Below are 20152 nucleotides of genomic sequence, written 5' to 3' on the forward strand. Positions count from 1 at the left end.
AAACTTCTCCCTAGAGCAAAACATGATCTACACCACGACGCAATGGGTGTTCGATTCATCACAATGTAACTAGATTATTGACTCTAGTGCAAGTGGGAGACTGTTGGAAATATGTCCTAGAGGCAATAATAAATGGTTATTATTATATTTCTTTGTTCATGATAATTGTCTATTGTTCATGCTATACTTGTGTTATCCGGAAATCGTAATACATGTGTGAATACATAGACCACAACGTGTCCCTAGTAAGCCTCTAGTTGACTAGCTCGTTGATCAACAGATAGTCATGGTTTCCTGACTATGGACATGGGATGTCATTGATAACGGGATCACATCATTGGGAGAATGATGTGATGGACAAGACCCAAACCTAAGCATAGCTCAAAGATCGTGTAGTTCGTTTGCTAGAGCTTTTCCAATGTCAAATATCTTTTCCTTAGACCATGAGATCGTGCAACTCCCGGATACCGTAGGAGTACTTTGGGTGTGCCAAATGTCACAACGTAACTGGGTGACTATAAAGGTGCACTACGGGTATCTCCGAAAGTGTCTGTTGGGTTGGCACGGATCGAGACTGGGATTTGTCACTCCGTGTGACGGAGAGGTATCTCTGGGCCCACTCGGTAATACATCATCATAATGAGCTCAATGTGACTAAGGCGTTAGTCACGGGATCATGCATTGCGGTACGAGTAAAGAGACTTGCCGGTAACGAGATTGAACAAGGTATTGGGATACCGACGATCGAATCTCGGGCAAGTAACATACCGATTGACAAAGGGAATTGTATACGGGATTGATTGAATCCTCGACATCGTGGTTCATCCGATGAGATCATCATGGAACATGTGGGAGCCAACATGGGTATTCAGATCCCGCTGTTGGTTATTGACCGGAGAGGCGTCTCGGTCATGTCTGCATGTCTCCCGAACCCGTAGGGTCTACACACTTAAGGTTCGGTGATGCTAGGGTTGTAGAGATATGAGTATGCGGAAACCCGAAAGTTGATCGGAGTCCCGGATGAGATCCCGGACGTCACGAGGAGTTCCGGAATGGTCCGGAGGTGAAGAATTATATATAGGAAGTCCAGTTTCGGCCACCGGGAAAGTTTCGGGGGTTATCGGTATTGTACCGGGACCACCGGAAGGGTCCCGGGGGTCCACCGGGTGGGGCCACCTATCCCGGAGGCCCCCATGGGCTGAAGTGGGAAGGGAACCAGCCCTTAGTGGGCTGGGGCGCCCCCCATGGGCCTCCCCCCTGCGCCTAGGGTTGGAAACCCTAGGGTGGGGGGCGCCCCACTTGGCTTGGGGGGGAAGCCACCCCCCCTTCCCCCTTGGCCGCCGCCCCCCCCCCCCTTGGAGATCCCATCTCCCAGGGCCGGCGCCCCCCCCCCCAGGGGACCTATATAAAGGGGGGGAGGGCAGCAACACAACAGCCTTGGGCGCCTCCCTCCTTCCCTGCTACACCTCTCCCTCTCGCAGAAGCTCAGCGAAGCCCTGCCGAGACCCCGCTACTTCCACCACCACGCCGTCGTGCTGCTGGATCTCCATCAACCTCTCCTTCCCCCTTGCTGGATCAAGAAGGAGGAGACGTTGCTGCACCGTACGTGTGTTGAACGCGGAGGTGCCGTCCGTTCGGCACTCGGTCATCGGTGATTTGGATCACGGCGAGTACGACTCCATCAACCACGTTCATTGGAACGCTTCCGCTCGCGATCTACAAGGGTATGTAGATGCACTCCTTTCCCCTTGTTGCTAGTATACTCCATAGATGGATCTTGGTGAGCGTAGAAAAATTTTAAAATTCTGCTACGATCCCCAACACTTACAATCTGGCTTACCATCTGGCTTAACTGGCTGGCTTAACTGTCTGGCTTAACTGTCTGCCGGCTTACCCTGCTTAACTGTCCGCCGGCTTACAATGCTTAACTGTCCGCCGGCTTATAATCTGCCGGGTCACCAATGAAACACCAAGTCTGAGCCGGGTCATATCTCCGGCCGGGTTACACTGCGAGGTATATCCCCGACACTCACCATGGGTGGCACTGCTTCTTTTTGCTGGAGTTTACCTTGGGGCTCCGGTTTTTTAGCAACTCTTTCTCCTTCTATGTACGAAATCCGATAAATTGAGCGGTTAGATCCTACCTTTCTTAGTTTCTCTTGAATATATTGGGGCACTTCATTTGTATTCGTGATACTGGCCAAGGACATGCATCTTCTGGATAGAAGTCTTCAGTAGTCCGGGCTTCCCCGCGCCCCCGCACCAGCTCATCCGTTGGATGAGGCGGGTGGAGGGAGATCTACGGGCAGAAGAGGAATGGCAGCACGGACTGCACGGTGTACCCATCGCCATAGATGTGGGAAAAGGGGAGGCTGCAATGTGTTTGTTACCCAGAGAGGAGAGAGCCGCCCCTCCTGCTTTACCCCTGTTTACCAGTATACTAAGCACACAAAAAGCAGCGTGTGTACAGTACAACAAACGGGTATACAACATCACCCTAGTTTCTGAATTGCAAATACATTATTCTTTTTGGTTTTATTTGACATAACAGATCACGATTGCAACAGCAGTATCAGGACATGGGGTAAATAGAGATTTCAAATAAATAACACATAACAACACGATATATACACAATACAGTACATTGTTTCACAAAGTAAAGACACTTTTTTTGTATTGTTTTGAGGAGACACCGGGCGGGCAGGCAGTTTCCTTCACCTTGTGCTGCATATGTACCTTCAACTTTACGTCATGTCCTCCTTCTTGTTTGTATGCATGGCACCAAACCAATTGATTGAATCGACAAGGGAAGCTTGTAGAAAATATAAGGAGGCAGAGTCCTGTTCTATACATTGGCTACCGTCAATATCCCCTCCAGTTGGTTCTGGATGTGCTGGGGCACCGCCTCCTCACTGCTATCCTTGTACACTTTGAGCATAACAAGGTTAGGCCGGATCCTGCGAACATCTGATGTGGCCTCAGGCCATTTGATTTTGCCGGCGATATCTATTGTCTCAAGGTATCGAAGGTTCTGTGCTGTGAAGACACATGAAGGGATCTCATCACCTTCCAGTTTCAAGTTTGCAAGGAAACTCATCTTCCCGAGAGCACTCTCAAGTGCGGCCCCATGTTTAGACTGCTCGAATCCATCCAGAAACAATGACCGGAGTTTGGTCGTCTTGTGCAGTGGGCAATCCCGTTGATCCCATTCTCCTTGTTGGGCAGGTTTTACACCCCAGAGCGTCTGCAGCTCGTCCAGTTGTTCGTCGATGGATGCTGGAAGACTGAGCTTTGATGCCATCACATGCCGCAATGTCTTTATCTTCCAGAAGGATGGGTGAATCTCCTCGACTCGAGTTTCACTTATATCTAGTGTCTGCAGGTTGAGCAGACTCTTAATGCTTGAGGGGAGCTTCTCGAGGTCCATGCTACCAATTAATATGTACCGCAAGTGAACCATGTCACCAATCTCATTTGGAAGTTCCCTAATCCCTAATCCAGATACATGGATCACACGAAGGAACTTGGACCTGCACAAAAACTTGAGATCATGCCGACGCTTCTGGTACACGCCTTGGCTGTCATTACGCTGGTCTTGCTCATCGACACAGCTAATGAAGGAACGCAGCTTACGGAACTTGTTGGTGAATGCCGTATGTCCGCGTTCGAAACTCATGAAAGAGAGACGTCGCACCGACGGTGGAACAAAGATGTCATACGTGTCATGAACATCAATGAATCCTGCTTCGCGAGCCTCTGATTGCAGGAACCCATGGAGCCTTTTGTGAACGCTGAACTCCTCATTGATGTAGGCGTCGTTCGCCTCTTCTTCAACCTTAACAAGGCATCTCAAGAGCAGCTCGTTGAGGTAGTTGTAGCCCAGCTCCTCCATAGTCTTGCCCTTTTGCGGTTTGATGAATCCCTCGGCAATCCAAATCCTCACGATATCATCGGCTGGCATAGATGTACACTTAGAGAAAGCAGCGAAGTAAAGGAAGCACGACTTGAGATCATTGGGGAGGTCTTCAAAGCTTGCCCAGAAGACCCTCTCGAGGGTCGTTCTTGTTGACAGGTTAGATTGTGTTGTAGAGCTCATCCGCCACTCGATACGCCGCCTCCCCTTGGGCAGTACAGATCCAATTATCTTATTGCCCTCAACGCCTTGTGCTTCTTCCATTCCTGGTCCAGGCCTGAGAAGTTGCAGCACTGCTTCCCACTGCCCTGGCTTCTCCTTGAATCGGAGGAGTCCAGCCAGGAGGACTATAGCCAGAGGGTAGCCTCCAGTTATGTCGTACACAATTTTGTCATACTTGCTCATGTCTTCCTTTACATCCGACATTTCTTTCCTGGAGGCCCTCGAACAAAACAACTCTCCACTTCTTTTTTCATCCAAACGATTCAACATGTGGATTCCATTGATGCCATCTTTGTTCAGTGTGTTAGCATGCCATGCTACTTCTTCGCTCTCAGTGTCCAACATGAGCACAACACTGCTACCATTATTGTCATCTGGTAGGCTCGCCCTCAGGCAGTTGAGGATGGTTTCGGAGGATATGCCATGGATGATCACAAGGTACCTCTTTTTCTCCAGGTGGTGTCGGAGCTTATCGGCGATATCAATGCCTTCATCCGGCTGATGTTGCGGTGCACTTACATATGCTCTATCGTAGATTGATTGGAGGAGAGTTTCTGTGGTGCCATCTGGCGGCATGTTGAACCAAACTACAATTTCAAACTGACTAATCACCTCCATATTGTGATAGATAACATCCATCAGTGTACTCTTTCCGACACCACTCTCCCCAAGTAAGGAGATAAACATTTGCTGAGGATGATCTTTACGAAGCAGCATTCCCTCAAGCGTCTTAACATCTTTTTCCAATCCCACGGCGTTCTCAAAACTATCCAGCCTGTTCATTGAGTAGAGTGATTAATGCCAACGGATTGATTAACATCAGAATGCATAGTCCGAATGCATGTAGTACACCCCATCGACATATTCATCTTCTATAACATTTTCCCACAAACAATTATATTTTCTTCTTAAAAGTAGCAAAATATACTATTAGATTTGAATTCAAAAGAAGTTTTCAATGTTGTAATTTCTGTTACATATAACTCACATTTTAATAGTTAAATTCATGGTGAAAGTTTGATCCAGAACACAAAATGTCCTTACATATCTGAATGGGGAGTAAATAGCATAAAATTACCAGATTTGGGGCTAGTGTTCTGGAAAATTACCACTCTTTCAAAATTTCCTAAAACCTACCACTCTTTTGGTTCGCAGTTTTTGAAAACACTAGTTATTGGACGGTTACATCTTAATCCAGTTTATGACACGGAGGGCCCGGTCGTCAGCTCCATGTGGCAAAGAAAGTCAACACCATTATCTAAACAGTTGAGTTGACCGTTAAGATGGGTGGGACCCACATGTCAGCTTCTTCTCTCTCTTCTCTTCTCTGTATCCAGACACCCACCCGATTCACCAACGCCCGCCCACGCCCGCTATGTCGGCCATCCGTTGCCCACCGGAGTCGCCGCCGGCGTCGAGACCCTCCGCCGCCGGCTCTGCCTCCTCTCTCCTCCGTAGCCTCTTCCCCATCCTCATTTTTTCCTCCCGAGCCGCGTCACCGGAGATGGAACACGAGCCGTAGTGCCGCGTGCACGTCGCTAGCCTAGGCGACGCTGAGCAGCGCGGTCACACTTTAGGCTCGAGCAGGCTTCGCCTCCTCCCGAGCATTGACGGTGGCGACATCCATGTCAATGGCAGCACATGGGAGCTCCCTACGGACGACGACTTGGTGCTGTGGTGGCCAAGGAAGGAAGAGCTGGTGCTCCCTCGCCAGCCCAAGAACTCTCTAGCTTCCCTCGCTGGTGATTGGAGGGTGCGCAATCGGCGTCGGACACCCCAGGCCACAGCAGTGGAGGCGGGGGTGAGCTCACCGGTGGCCAAGCAGGGAACCAATTGTTTTTTTACATTTTGCAGGGAACCCATTATTTTTTTTATTTTTTTTGCATATACCCGATTGCATTCTATAAAAACAAATACATGGACCAGATTGCTTTTAAATTTTTTATTGGGACCTGATTCCTTTTAGAAATTTTTGAGCCCACCTATCATAACCTATCAACGGTCAAAGATAACGGTGTTAACTTTTATGCCACATCATACCTAACAAGTGAACCCAAATCTTTCATAAATTGTGATTAAAATTTGCTAACACAGTCATCACTGCAACATGGTAAATTTTTGAAGCGGCAAACCAAAAAAGTGGTACGTATTCAGGAATTGCGAAAAAGTGATAGTGTTTTAGAACCCTAGCGTCAAATATGGTAGTTTTATGTTATTTACTCCAGAATAAAAGTGAACGAGGATTTAGCGTACGCGATTTAGGAAGCAATTGAGCGGTTGGACAAGGCTTGGCAGCCGGCAGGCATGTGCCCCGGCACTCACGTGCCCCTATGAATTGCCGGAATGGAAGTAGTAGCGTGTGAGAGCGGCGATGGCGCGGACGGGCTCGCCTGCTCCTGGTATGTGTGCCAATCAAACGACCACACGTTGCAGACCATAGTGAATGCGATCGTATAGATACCCATCGTATACGGGCAGTGCGGTGGCGCTGGCGGCTACAGAGCCGTGTGAAATAAAGATGGTGTGGTGGTACAAGACACTGCTGTACTGTTGGTACATCAGGCGCGTCAGATTACATTACAGCGGACGTTAGAAACGGCCCGTCATCAAAACGGCGCTTTCCAAACGGATAAGTGTAGGGTTTCTGTGTGGGTCCATTATCTCAGACGACAAAATAAAGGAAAAAGAGGCCTATCCCTTCGAGCGACGCAAGAGCTGTCAAGGGCAGAGCTATGGCCATGCCGGAGGCGGGAGGCGGACGGATTCGAGTTTCTAGCAGATCCAATCGACAGGTATTGTTTCTGTTCCGCTAGTTTTTGATCTCAGTCTTAGCCACTGTAGTTCAAGGGTCGTCTTATCAGGGAACTGGGTTGTTTTACATAGATTTCCATTGCCGGATCTCGCCGCGGCCTAATACTTGCTGCGCGACGAAGTAAATCAATCTCTGTTGTGCGCGGTCGCTCAATCTAGCAATAGTGGTGCCGGCGAGACGGCGGTAGCAGTACAAGAAGAATTTGACCACAGTTCCAAAAGGGTTGCCCTGTCGAATCCAAAGCATTCGACAGACAAAGACGATGGACAAGCACCTGACTCGTCGAGCAGGTATATATATGCAGCGGTTTATTTCTAGTTGAAACATATAGTAGTTACGCAATTTGTGCGTCAGTTTGGCTGTCTAAATTATACTACATTTTATTCATTAACTCATGTGAGATTGGAGTGAATTCTAATTCAAATGGTGATACCTTGTCCAGTGTAGGACTCTGCTTTTATGCTAGTGGAAACTGTATGCATACAAACTTTTCTGAGAAATACATTCCCCCATTTTGATTGCCAGTGTGAGGCAGTGCATCTACGGGATGGCCTTATATATCTACTGTGTTCTGTAACATAGGTTTCAGTTGCCAGAGGCCACCATCTGTCAACGGTTAGTGAACGGCGAAGCAAGCGTGGTATGCAACAGCCGTTGAATCCAGCATTGGTAATGTGGGTGATCCACCGCCCCACAATACAAGTAGACATCAACAGCACTTGCAATGGAATGGCCCTGTCCCTTCCGACCCGAGAACAATCGACAGGCAAAGACGATCCTCAAGCACCTGGCTGGACCAAAAGGTATAACAATTGTGGATGTGTGTTTCTGTTTCAAGGATATGACAATTTTGAGTTGGCTGTATATTTATATTCCTCCAAATTTCACTGCCTGTAAAGTACAAGGCTGCTGCTAGACGTCGATACGTTGTGTTTTGTGATTACACACTATTAGAAACTGTTTCTAGACTAACATGTAGCTGTGTGGTGCGGGGTACGTGTAGGGCACGCACCTATTTATATTCCTCCAAAAGTTGTTCTGCATATGGTCGAGAAAATAGCTGTGGAGACAAATTTTCCTTATAGTTTGTTTATTTCCACATTCTGTTGTTGAGGGCTTGGCAGCCAAAAAATAGAAATTTGTGTAATAAAACCTGTTGAAGCTACACTGCTGTCTGTTGTACTTGTTAACTTGCCAGCAATGAGCAGAACCAGCAGCATCAGTTTTTAGGATCTCAAGATCATATCGCTGGGAGCAGTGAACCAGAGGATACGGCTACCATGGAGCGGACATCTGTGATTCAGGTAAGATGTTCTCACTAGTGTTCATCTCCTTGCTCATCTAAAATGGAAACATAGCAGATCTATATGCTGCTTCGTCCTGCATGCAGGCTTCAGTTCACGGAAGAGCTGACAGTACATCAATGGCTGGTGAAGGATTCGACGACGAACCTGAAGTGCAATCCCGTCTTACAGCCGTGGAAGAGGTCGGCACCTATGATCCAGAGAATCGAATCTGCACCGGCGGTGACAACAGGTCGGATTCAAGCAGCTACCGCGAGTCAACGACCAGGGGAGCTGAATAGATCTGGTGGCCCGACCAAACCCTTTCACAAACAGAACACCACTTCGTACGCCGTCTGGGACAGTGGTACGTATTGGTACATGTCGAAAGCCGTCATCAACGTGCTGCCGTCGGCCGGCACGTCCCGAAGAACGGCGTCTCAATCCATCACGTATACACATTAAATGCGCTCACGTCCTCGTCCAGGCATACGTCTTGCGTCGTGCATCCCGAAACGAACGAACGCATGGTGATTCCGGGAGCGCGCGTGCTCGTCCGCGCCAACAAATTTCCGCCTACACTAGTTGTTTTACAAATGGGTTCTAGGACTTTTACTTATAGATCCGTCTGAAGCACATGTAGATGTAGATGTGAAATAATTAAGTCACATCTACAGTAACATCATCTATGCTGTCGTCCCGTCTCCACTATCCCCACATCCTGCTTTTTTCTTTGTCCTTTGTCGGTTGTGGGTCGTCTATTGTCCTCGTCGCCTACTAGACTTTGTCCACTACATGGGTTGGGCGAGTTGGGTTGTTTTCTGGGTTTTGCTTCGGGAGCTCGTATTCAATGTTTTTTCTTGAGAGAGAACGTATTCAACGCCAATTGCGCCTTGATGTCGCTATAGCACACATGTCCAGCAACATGGACCAGCCTAAATAACACACTCGCACACGCACAGGCTCTGCCCGCTCTGGTGCCTCTTTTTTTTGCTCATCTTTCGCTTCTGCCGGTCTGCAATTTCTAGAATTTCTTTTATTATATCGAATATTTTGGTGGAATAAAGAAATTTTCATGGATTAAATGTTTGCAATTTTAAAATTTCAGAATTCAATTTTTTTGCAATTAGGAAAAATGTTTGCAGATCTGAAAAATATTCATGACTTTGAAAAAATTCACGAATTTGAAAATGTTCGCAATTTTATAAAAACTAGCAAGATGCCTGTGCACTGCACAGAACATCAAAATGAATATTTTTTTACAAAACACCTGTTGTGATTGACCCATGCAGCAGTAATTCCATGTGTAAATACTAATGATATCTTGAGAAAGAGGAGAGATAAGGTGAGGAGGAGTGGGGCGTGGTGGTCGAATTGAGCGGAGGCATGGGGATGGATGACACCGGCAGCAGCCACCATACCAGATTGTTTCAGGGGCTTCCTTTTTTAATTGCTCAACAATGAGGTTGTGGGAGATAAGAATGAACGAGTAAATGCCTTATCTGCAAATGTGAAGAGATGTGCGGGTAACTTTTCGCAAAATTGCCATAGTTTGCTTTCTATCCGTCAGATATAAATCGAACGGTCTATATTGCAAGATGGCAGACACACCGTCATCACCAACTCGATTTTTTATAAGACTACAGATGGAAATGAATTTGAAAAATGTTTGTGAATTTAAATTTTTAATCATGAATTTAAAAGATTGACGAGCAACACTTGGAGTTGCATTTCCAGTGGTAGGTGACTACCACTAGATTTTTAAAATGAAAACGAATAAAGAAAAAATGTAAAAACATAACGAAATTTTCAAAAAGAAAATGTTGACATGAAACGGTGCAACTACCAAAGAACCCCCCCCCCCCTCCTCCCACCCCCAAAGTTGCAATCGTGGGTGGGGGTCTGGGGGTATTCTGTTGCAGTCGGGTAACAACACTTGCAGTTGCCAGTCTAGTGGTAGTCATGCAACTAACTTACAACCGCCCCTACTAACCCAGTTGCATTCATCTTGGGAGTCATGAAGTTATGGTCAGGTAGCAACATTTGCAATTTCATGTTTAGTGGTGGGCATGCAACTAGCCGACAACCCATCTACCGGCCCAGTTACAGTCGCATTGGGACCGTGGAATTGTAGTCGGCCGGTTACAACACTTGCAGTTGCAATCTAGTGCTAGAGATGCAACTAGCCGAAAACCCCCTCTTTTGCCCTAGTTGCAGTTGCATTCGAGGGTATGGAATTATAGTCGGGTTACAACACTTGAAGTGCATGTCTTGTGGTGGACATGCTACTTATTGACAACACCCTCTTGAGTCAATTGCAGTCGCATCATGGACCATACAGATTGTAGTCGGTTGCATAGTTGGTATGTCTACTTGTAGACATGCAACTGGTCCACAAATTCCCCCGCCCTAGTTACAGTCGCTTTTCAGCCCATGCAAAGTTAGTCGGATTACAACACTTGCAGATGCATGTCTGTTGGTGGACATGCAACTGGATGACATCCCTCCAACCCTTAGTTAATGTCGTACTCTAGCCCCTACAATTGCAGTCCTCCTATAATAATTGTAGTTGCATGTCTAGCGATATACATACAACTAGATGTAGCAAAACATTTCCGCAACACCGGCCAAATTCCTACAAAGTCACGTGTACTACTTTCTAGTACTTAGAAAAAGCTTCCTCGCTTTCCAATAAAAAATCATGATCATCCATCTATGACTCTGTAGGTATTCTAGTTTAGCAGCGAGCAGTTCTAAAGATAAGGGCAAATCCTAAATGGTGCCCGCTTCTTCACTTTTCACAAACGGGCGCACACTCCCCCGCCGCACTGGGCCATTCCATCTTCTTTTTTCTCGTCCAATCTGAAGCAAAAAGTCAAAATGGGGGGCCCAAATTCCTGCAAAGTCACATGCAGTACTTTCTAGTACTTCTCAACCTATGACTATGTGGGTATTCTAGTTTTGAGCAGCGGCCAGTTCAGCCCCGCGCCACGCTGGGCCGGCTAGTCTTCCTTTTTTCCCGATCACTCTGAAGCAAAAAAAGGTTTTCCTTACGGGGGTTCGAACGTGTGATCTCTCAGTTGGGTGAACACCGCACTAGTAGTAGGACTACGCATCACTGTGCCTATATGTTTCTTTCCCTTGTTTTATTCTTTCTCTTGGTCGCGAGAGCTTTTTGTGCCTATAATGTGTGAGTTTTTTTAGGAAAAGACGATGACCTTTTTTTTTATTCAAATCGACGAACTTAATCCAAAATCCATGAACTTTTTCCAAATTTATGAACTGTTTTCAAAAGCAGTGACCTTTTTTCAAATTTGTGAACTTTCTTCCAAAATTAGATGATTTTTTTTCTATTTTGTGAATTTTGTTTAAAAAAACTGATGAACTTTTTCCAAATTCGATGAACTTTTTTAAAAGTTGATGATTGTTTTTCAAAATCAATGATTTTTTAATATTGATGACCTTCTTTTGAAAATCGACGAATTATTTTTGAAAATCAATGAATTTTTGAAAAAAAATGAATGATCTTTTCCTAAAAGTCGGTGAACTTTTTTCAAAATCAATGAACTTTCTTTAAAATTGGTGAACTTTTGAAAATTGATGGATTATTTTTGAATACATGATTTTTTTCTAATTTATGATGTTTATTAAATCTGTGGGAATTCAAATTTTATTCATATTTAAGAAAAACAAATCATGTTTGTCTAAATGGCACGGCTATAGTTTTGTTCTTAACTTGTTTCACGTTGAAAACTTTCACAGGGGGTAGTAGCTTTAGTGGTTAGTCAACCACGCGCTGAAGCAAATTGGTGCAAGTTTGATTCCTCACGAGATCGATTTTTCGATGGTGTTTTTTCGCGACGTAAATACATTTTGCATGGTCCAGCACATTCATGGGCCAGCCCACTAGCGTACTACAATGGGCGCCAGTTGCCTCAGTCGGCGCATAAGGCACCTTATGGAGGCCCCAAAGATAAGGTCTAACAAGACCCCTCATCGAACACAAATGACCCTAAATTGTTTTGTAAACAACTTCCACATGCCCAATTGTGTGCGTTTGAGAAGAGGTGGGAAAGGCTAGGGCGCCTAGCACGACTGATGGCACACGCTCGGTCTGCAAGACCTGTGGAGGGGCAATCCATATTTGACGCGCGCGCCTCAAACTGGCGCCCTTCCGCTGAAGCGCGCAATCTACCACCGTGAAATGGGCCGGCCCACTGGTGTTGCCCCAACCAATTTTCTTTCTATTTTTTAACGGGGTTTCCCTGTTTTCCTTGTTTTCTTTCTTTCTTATTTATTTTTCTTTTTTTTCTATATCGTTTATTTTTTATTTTCTTCCATTTTATCCTTTTTAATTTTTATTTTTGTACTTTGTTTTCAAGATTTTTTTTTGAAATCCCAAATTTGTTCACGTTTTAAATTTTTGTTCACAATTCAAAAATTGTCAACATATATCACAAAACTTCAATGTGTATTTATATATTGTTCAACATATATCACAAAAATATTCAATGGGTAGTTAAAAGTTGTTCAGCGTACATTACAAATATGTTCAATGTATATTTAAAAATTGTTCTGTGTATATCACAAAAAATGTTCAATGTGTATTTAAATCATTCTTACATGGCTCTAAAAGGCCGCCACACAAAAGTACATTGTATGGGACTACTCGCCAGTAGCCCGCCTATTTAGACCAGCAAAGAAAAACTCAAGGTCACCCTTAAGTAGACCCGCTGCTTTACACGTTCCTCCCTCGCGATCAACATTCCGCTAAACAAGTTGAAGCGATGGAGATTTGCTTCAAACACAATGGCGTTGCGATGTGTCCAGATTTCCCATAAGCAAAGTGTGATGATCGCCTTTAGGTGTCGATGAGCATTGCATAGCAACCCGCGTGGTACACCATTCCACCAACTCGTCGTCCACCATTGGAGTGTGGTTTGGCTCGCGCAGGGAGGTCCAAAACCCTGGCCATAGTGTTCTTGCGAAGAAACATGTTAGGAGGATGTGTTTGATTGTTTCTACTTGTTGGTTGCAAAACATGCATGTGGCTTGGTGCGGAAGGCCTCCGCGCGCCAGGCGGTCCGTGGTCCAGCACTAGCTCCACATGGCCGGCTACGAGAAGAACTGGCATTGTAGCGGCGCCTTGTGCTTTCACACGAACCTTGCGTAGGGAGCCACTTCTTGTCCGATGAATCGTGCCGCGTATGCAGATCGGATCGAATAGGATCCATCGGGCTCCCAACCTCAGCTGATGGAATCAGCCCTCTCTGGTTGCAGCTCCACTGTTGAGACCCTCTGTTATATCTGCATATACTCATCGATGTTCTATAGCCCAAGATTAGGTCCGATGTCCATGGCCTAGATGTTGTCGTGAAGAGCCTGTCGCACCATGCGTGAGGACATCGTCCTGGGGGCCACCACGTCGTAGATGTTGGGAGCTACATCTTGTATGCGATTGCCCTGAAGCAAACTATCTTCCTAGAGCAGAATTGTGTCGCCACTACCATACTGGCATGAGTAGCTGCATGGTAGATTGTCTTTGCTTCCGTCATGACATTGAACTCAAATTCCGCCCAAGGTTTCTGTGGATCTGTGTGTCGTAGCCGTAGCCAGCGTGCTAGTAGTGGGGGATCGTATTCGGCGAGTTGAGGCGTCCGACTCGCTGAAGCGCGCGAACGTCTGGGCCAGCCCACCGCACGGGCAACACCAGCTTGTTTCTCTGCTTTTTTTTTCATGTTTTTAATTTTTTTACTTTTATTGATACTTTAAAATATTCTAAATATATATATGTATATATATAAAGCTCTTCAAAAATACATTTGAAAAAAGGTTGAATACATATTTAATTTTTTTGACCAAGTATTTGAAAAATGTTGAATAAGTATTGAAAATGTTGAACAAGTATCTGAAAAATATAGAATAGGTATTAAAAATGTTAAACAAGTATATGAAAAATGTGGAACAAGTATTTAAAAATGTTGAACAGGAATTTGAAAAATGTTGAACCAGTATTTGAAAAATGTTGAACAAGTATTTGAAAATGTTGAATAAGTATTAAAAATGTTGAATAGGTATTAAAAAGTGTTGGACAAGTATAAAAAATGTTGATCAAGTCTTTGAATGTGTTATAATAACTATGAAAATGTTGAACATGTTTCTGAATATGTTGAAATAGCGTTCGGACAATGTTGAACGTGTATAAAAAATTTTGATCACTTGTTACAAAAAATGTTTTTGACATGTACGAAAATGTAGAGTGAAAACGAGAACAAACATAAGAAAAAACAAAAAATGGAGAAGGAAAAAAGAACAAGGAACAAAAGGAAAATAAAATAAAAAACCAAATGAATGAAATAAAAACAGAGAAGAAAAAAGAAAAGAAACAAATTCCCACCCAAACAGGGCAAGCACAGGTGCACAGCGGCAATATGGGTCTCAGACGGTGGCTTGGAGGAGAGTTGTACATACTCCTGCAGGGTAGCCTCATCGATCCTATCACCCTCATTGGGTCTTTCTTTATGCACTATTTCAAAATTTATGAAAGTTTGATTTCTGCTTAATAAAATGGTTGTGTGTATCACCAAACCCATGTAGAGGTTGGAGTAACGCCGTTATCCCAAAAAAGCTGATGGCATCAAATAAATTTGAACCGTTTATTTCTGTGATTTAATGGCTCAGATTCCACAATACTACGGCAGAATTTCGGTAGTATATTAAGGCATAAAGGGTATTTGGGATAGGTGGGTCTTATTAATCCTGCATCAAGATTTCATCGTTCTTTATGCCCCAATACATTCCTGGTTCTTTATATCATTCTCGCAGACTATGATCCGGTGGACGCCACCCCACGTGGCGGTTTGTACGTGCTTTCGCCAGCGACCCGTGCACTTCTCAAGCCACCAGGAGATGGCTGTTGGCCAAGTAGGTTCCCTCCCTTGGTCTCGAAAGTACAAAGTATCCAGCTAGGGAAAGAAAAAGTAGGTGGGGACCATGCATGTGGGGAGAGAGAGAAGAGAGGAGGACCACGCAGAGCCTTTTGCTTGGTCAAGTGGACGTCCGGACTGCAGTATAGCCCCCCTGTTTATCTACACTTTGCCGGAAATAGACGTCCAGACCACTTCACGGACCAATGCATGACCGCACTAGATTGCAAAAGTGAACAAATGTGTCTGTTCAAATATATACCGGAGTTTTGCGGGTCTCCCTTGGAGATGCCCTAATCCCCATAAGAAAGACTTACCAATCTGTCCTTGAGCCAAATCCCGAGTCGACCCATATTGACCCTTTGATCAACTAAATACTACCCATCATAATAGGTAGTACTATGTACCGTAAAAAGTCTCTAAGCAAAAGTGTAAAACTAAACCCCAATGGATTATTTCTCTTCACAACTATGCATGTAAATAATATGAAAAGTGGTTCCTCATGTGTTCTTTCGGAAAAACAACAAGGCTAATAGTATATTATATGGTCGACACGTCACATACCATGCTGAAGTGGCCGTAGTGGAAGAAGTCAATGTCGCTGTTGGTGTATGTTCGATTTTGTATTCCTTTTGATTCTCTGACATTTTCTCTAGTCTTCTGTTGATTATTTTGATTCGGACAGACAGCACATGTCGAATGCTGATTTGGGTGCATAAACCAGTCAAATATTTTCGCCACATTTTCCAACCTCGATAACCCTGGCTTTTCAGGTCAACCTGTTATCCAAGAAAAAAATCATGTAAGAGAAGCCGTCCATTATCTAACAAATTCTCAATAATCAATTTTTCTGTATTAATTAAAACTTTCAGATATTTTCAACAAAACATATGTCTTCATGGGAGTTTTTTCGCCGTTCCTGCTAAACACGTGTCCCCATTTTTCTTTATATTTAATACTCTCCCTCCTTTCCAACTTATTAGGTTCATCTTGCAAATCACATTAGCCAAGGAGCTAGGAATTATTTATGTGCTAGACAACATATTAACGATCCCACGACAAAAGACAACATATTAACGGTTTTGCTGAAACCCAGCTAGCTAAGAGATAAATAGGCCTCATTCACTTTTTTGGCCTTCCGATCTACAGGCTGGAGATTCGCGCCGGCTGTTTGTTTTTTACAAATTTGAGCTGAGCAAAAACGCGGGCGCAGTACTACCTCCGTCTAGGTGAATAAGTCATTCACGTAGTTCTAGGTCATTGATTTGAGGAATCAAATATGTGTTATGTGTCATGAAAAATATATCACTAGATTTTTACATAGATGTAGTTTTTAAATATATATACTTTGTCACATATAATACATATTTAGATAGTTAAATCATCAACCTAGAACTACGCAAATGACTTATTCACCGAGACGGAGGTAGTACTTGTTTTGTTTGATGTCCCTCTTTATCTACACTGATGTTCCCAGCCGCATGCACCAAAACACTAGCAGCTATCACTCATGTTTTTTCCTCTCTTTTTTCTTGTCTGCATGGGCCTTTTGATATCACGTCCTAACCAGGGATGCATGTTAATAGGAAAAGCGACCCCGCCATTCTCCCTTGGTTATTTTTTCTACAGGTCACTTTTTCTTTGGTTATTACCATTTGATTTATTTTTTATTTTTTATATAATTTTATTTTGTATTTATTATTACTTTATTTTATGTTATATTTTCTCTTTTACTTTTATTCTTATATATGTCAATACTTCGTTAGCTGTCAGATTAAGTACGTTGTAATTCGTGCATTCCAGCCCATGAATTTGTCAGCCGGATGAACACGATTGGTCTGTCGTGACATGTTTTTAACTTTTTTTTATGCTTGTCATTTACCCGCTTTCTTTTTATCCTGAGCAAACGCCGAACTACCTTTCTTTTTAGTGGCATGTTTGTGAGGTGGACAGTAAAATCTTTTTGCTATTTTTATTGTTTTGTATGAGGAACAGAAATGTTTCCTTTTATATTATTATCACATAAATACTCGCACACTTAGTCAGTTGCATGACTACCATGCAATTGTAAGTGTTGTAATCCAACTGCAGCTACACAGGCGCAAAACAGACGCAACTCAGATCGGGTAGGTGGTTGTTGGGCCAGTTGCATGTCTACTATTAGACATGCAACTGCAAACGTAACCCGACTCCAACTGCATGGGGAACAAAGCGACTGCAACTGGGGTCAGCTAGAGAGCTGTCAGGCCAGTTGCATGTCCACCACTAGGCATGCAACTACAAATGTTGTGACCCGAATGCAATTTCGCATGCACAGAAACGACTGTAACCGGGTCCCAAAGGGGAGTTGCCGAGTCAGTTGCACTAGACATGAAACTGCAACCATTATAATCCAGTTGTAACTGCACTTGCACACAACGATTGCAACTAGGGTCGACAGGGGAGTACTCGAGGGGAGTTGCATTTCCACTACTAGACATGCAATTGCAAGCATTGTAACCTGATTGCAATTTCACGGGCACAAAAGCGGCTGCAACTCAGGTCGGTAGGGGAGTTGTTGGGCCAGTTGCATGTCCACGACTAGACATGCAACTGCATATGTCATAACTCAACCGCAACCGCGCGCGCACAAAGCGACTGCAACGGGGCTGAGAGGGGAGTTGTCAGAGCCAGTTGCAAGCATTGTAACCCGACTGCGGCTGGAGGGGCACGCATGTGACTGCAAATGGGGCTAGTTGTATGTTCATCACTAGGCATGCAACTGCAAAAATTATAGCCCAACTGCAACTACATGGGCTCATATCGACTGCAATTATGGTCGGGAGGGGGCCATCGAGCCAGTTGCATGTCCACGGCTAGACATGCAACTGCAAGTGTAGTAACCTGGCTGCAAGTGCATGTGCATGAAGCGACTACAACTGGAGATAGGCCAATTGCATGTTTGCTTTTTTATGTTCTCATGCCAGTCGTACGTTCGCAAAGTTAATGCATATGCTTGATTTATTTTTCTTTTAGATTTTTCTACTAGTCGCATGTGCGTGAGTTGCACGTGACGCACACATGCAAGATTTTACTAATCGCAACAATTGTGAAACATGTGCGTCCCTATTTTTTTCTTTTGAAAATAACATTTTTTTTCTACTAGCTCACCTTCGTGCAAATACACATGAGCACATCATGTTTGATTGCAACCACAACTATTTGAGACCATTGCTACATCCAATTTGAATTGTACTTGACATTGCGAGTACAAGACAGAGTAAAAGGACATGATCCATGCAAATGTAAAAAAAAGACAGTAGTGAACATGATGCATATATCCTACTTGACATGCGTAGAAGATTTGCGTGTAAGCACTTCCTTCCTTTTTTTCTCAAATACTTCAGCCATGCAAATGTTTAGAAAAAAAAAAAGACACAATCAACAGTGGACGAGAAGTATATAGTATGCAGTACAAAACAAGCCCAGCTAAGCCTACATAACAAGAAAAGGCAGCACAAGGGGAAAAACAATGGCAGCCCATATTAGTGATGAATGGACATAAAAAAGGTGAATGAGACCAAATTATATCTCATCTAGTTGAGTTCTAGGCATTCCCACATATTGCCCTCGCACACCTTCATGCATTGGTTGATTTTACAATGAGAACAAAAATTGATACTCAACTTAGTTCAAAACTGCGACACTTATTACGGATCGGAGGGAGTACAATTCAATGTGCACATATAGCTTTTTTTGCCTGTTTCCAGGACAATGAGCCTTATAAATGGAAGTTTTCTAAGTTTGGAGATAGGCCCTCTAAACCGGAAAGGAAAGGAGGGAGTATCCATTAGATGAAATTGTATTTACCACTTGTAAATTTTAAGCTTACTTTTTTAATTAGTACTGTATATGATTAGGGGTGTAAATGAAGCAGTCCCGGCCGATCTGAAGACGGATCTTTCCAACGTGATCCAAACCAATTCGGTAGTTGAACCGCTAAGATAAACTTATATACCCTAAACTATGATTTAGACACTAACTATAAGCATAAAGATTTCTTAAGAAGAAAATTAAAGAGGAGTTAGCCAATAAGCAACGCAAGCACCAAACGAACCTCGTAAAAGAAATCGTCGAGCGCATCCTCGGCTTGGAAGGCGATGTCACGTGTCTGCCGCACCCAGACGCGGGTCAGCTGGTCGGTGCCTGCTCGGCGCTTCCGGTCGGCATCGCGGAGGAAGGCCTGCAGCCACTCCAAACGGTCGCGCAGCAGCACCAAGTCATCGCCCACCTGAAGCAGCACCCTGGCCTCGCTCGCCGCCAGCTGCCCGATCTTGGCCAGCACCGCCGTGATTGCCGTCTCTGCCATCCCTCTGGTCCTGTGCGTGGTATGTCTCGATCTCTTCGCTAGCCAAGTGCTTGCCTTTCTACGTTGCCTTTGCCTCTGGTGTGTGTATGGCTATGCACGGCCGCCTGTATGCTATTCTATTTGATCCTTTCCGGCCGGCCAGCTTACAAGAAACACGTAGACATGTTCTTTTCTTTTCCCTAGAGATTCGGCAGGCTGGATGGGTTGTCTTTCGAGCCAATTTGGCGCGCAGATGGGCGAGAAATCTTTCTTCCTTCTTCACCTCCAAACCCAAGCAAAGAACCAGACACATGCTTCATGAAATCATCTAACCTGTCCCCAGCTAGCTGGCGCCCAAGTCCCCAACAGAAGCCATTGGCAAAAGCTACCTGCAGCTGAGAGCTGACCATTAATCAATCAGAATATCAGATTATTCTTGATCATCTTAAGTGCTCACAGCTCTGAATTCAAATAGTAGGCAACTAATACATATATAGATGATACCATCGATCGCTCAGTTCACTCGCAAGTCTGGCAAGGCATCACTCCGAAAATATATAGCTATGAGGCTGCATGTGTCAGTCGGTTTAGCGGCATGGTACAGCTCTGCCTTAAAAATGTTTTTTAAGGAAAGGGGGTTCGCCCCAAAGTTTTAAATAGCGCGCTAAG

General features: G+C 44.4%; 1 protein-coding gene across 1 annotated transcript; it reads right to left on the minus strand.

Annotated features, from left to right (window-relative positions):
* Window positions 1–2579: 2579 nt before the first annotated feature.
* On the minus strand, window positions 2580–19550 carry LOC109754878 (putative disease resistance protein At1g50180). Its single transcript, XM_073499059.1, has 3 exons — window positions 19253–19550; window positions 15721–15935; window positions 2580–4910 (listed from the first exon to the last, which is right to left on the minus strand). The coding sequence occupies exons 1-3, from the start codon at window positions 19502–19504 to the stop codon at window positions 2846–2848; spliced, it is 2532 nt and encodes an 843-aa protein (XP_073355160.1). The 5' UTR covers window positions 19505–19550; the 3' UTR covers window positions 2580–2845.
* Window positions 19551–20152: the final 602 nt, after the last annotated feature.

The sequence above is a fragment of the Aegilops tauschii genome, chromosome 5 (assembly GCF_002575655.3).
Source record: "Aegilops tauschii subsp. strangulata cultivar AL8/78 chromosome 5, Aet v6.0, whole genome shotgun sequence".
In the NCBI taxonomy this organism is placed as follows: Eukaryota; Viridiplantae; Streptophyta; class Magnoliopsida; order Poales; family Poaceae; genus Aegilops; species Aegilops tauschii.

Coding starts and splice junctions, on each gene's coding strand:
- LOC109754878 (XM_073499059.1), bottom strand. CDS start 19,504: ATGGCAGAGACGGCAATCACGGCGGTGCTGGCCAAGATCGGGCAGCTG. Junction 15,936..19,252: donor TCGACGATTTCTTTTACGAG/GTTCGTTTGGTG, acceptor CTTGGATAACAG/GTTGACCTGAAAAGCCAGGG. Junction 4,911..15,720: donor ACTACGGCCACTTCAGCATG/GTATGTGACGTG, acceptor CTCAATGAACAG/GCTGGATAGTTTTGAGAACG.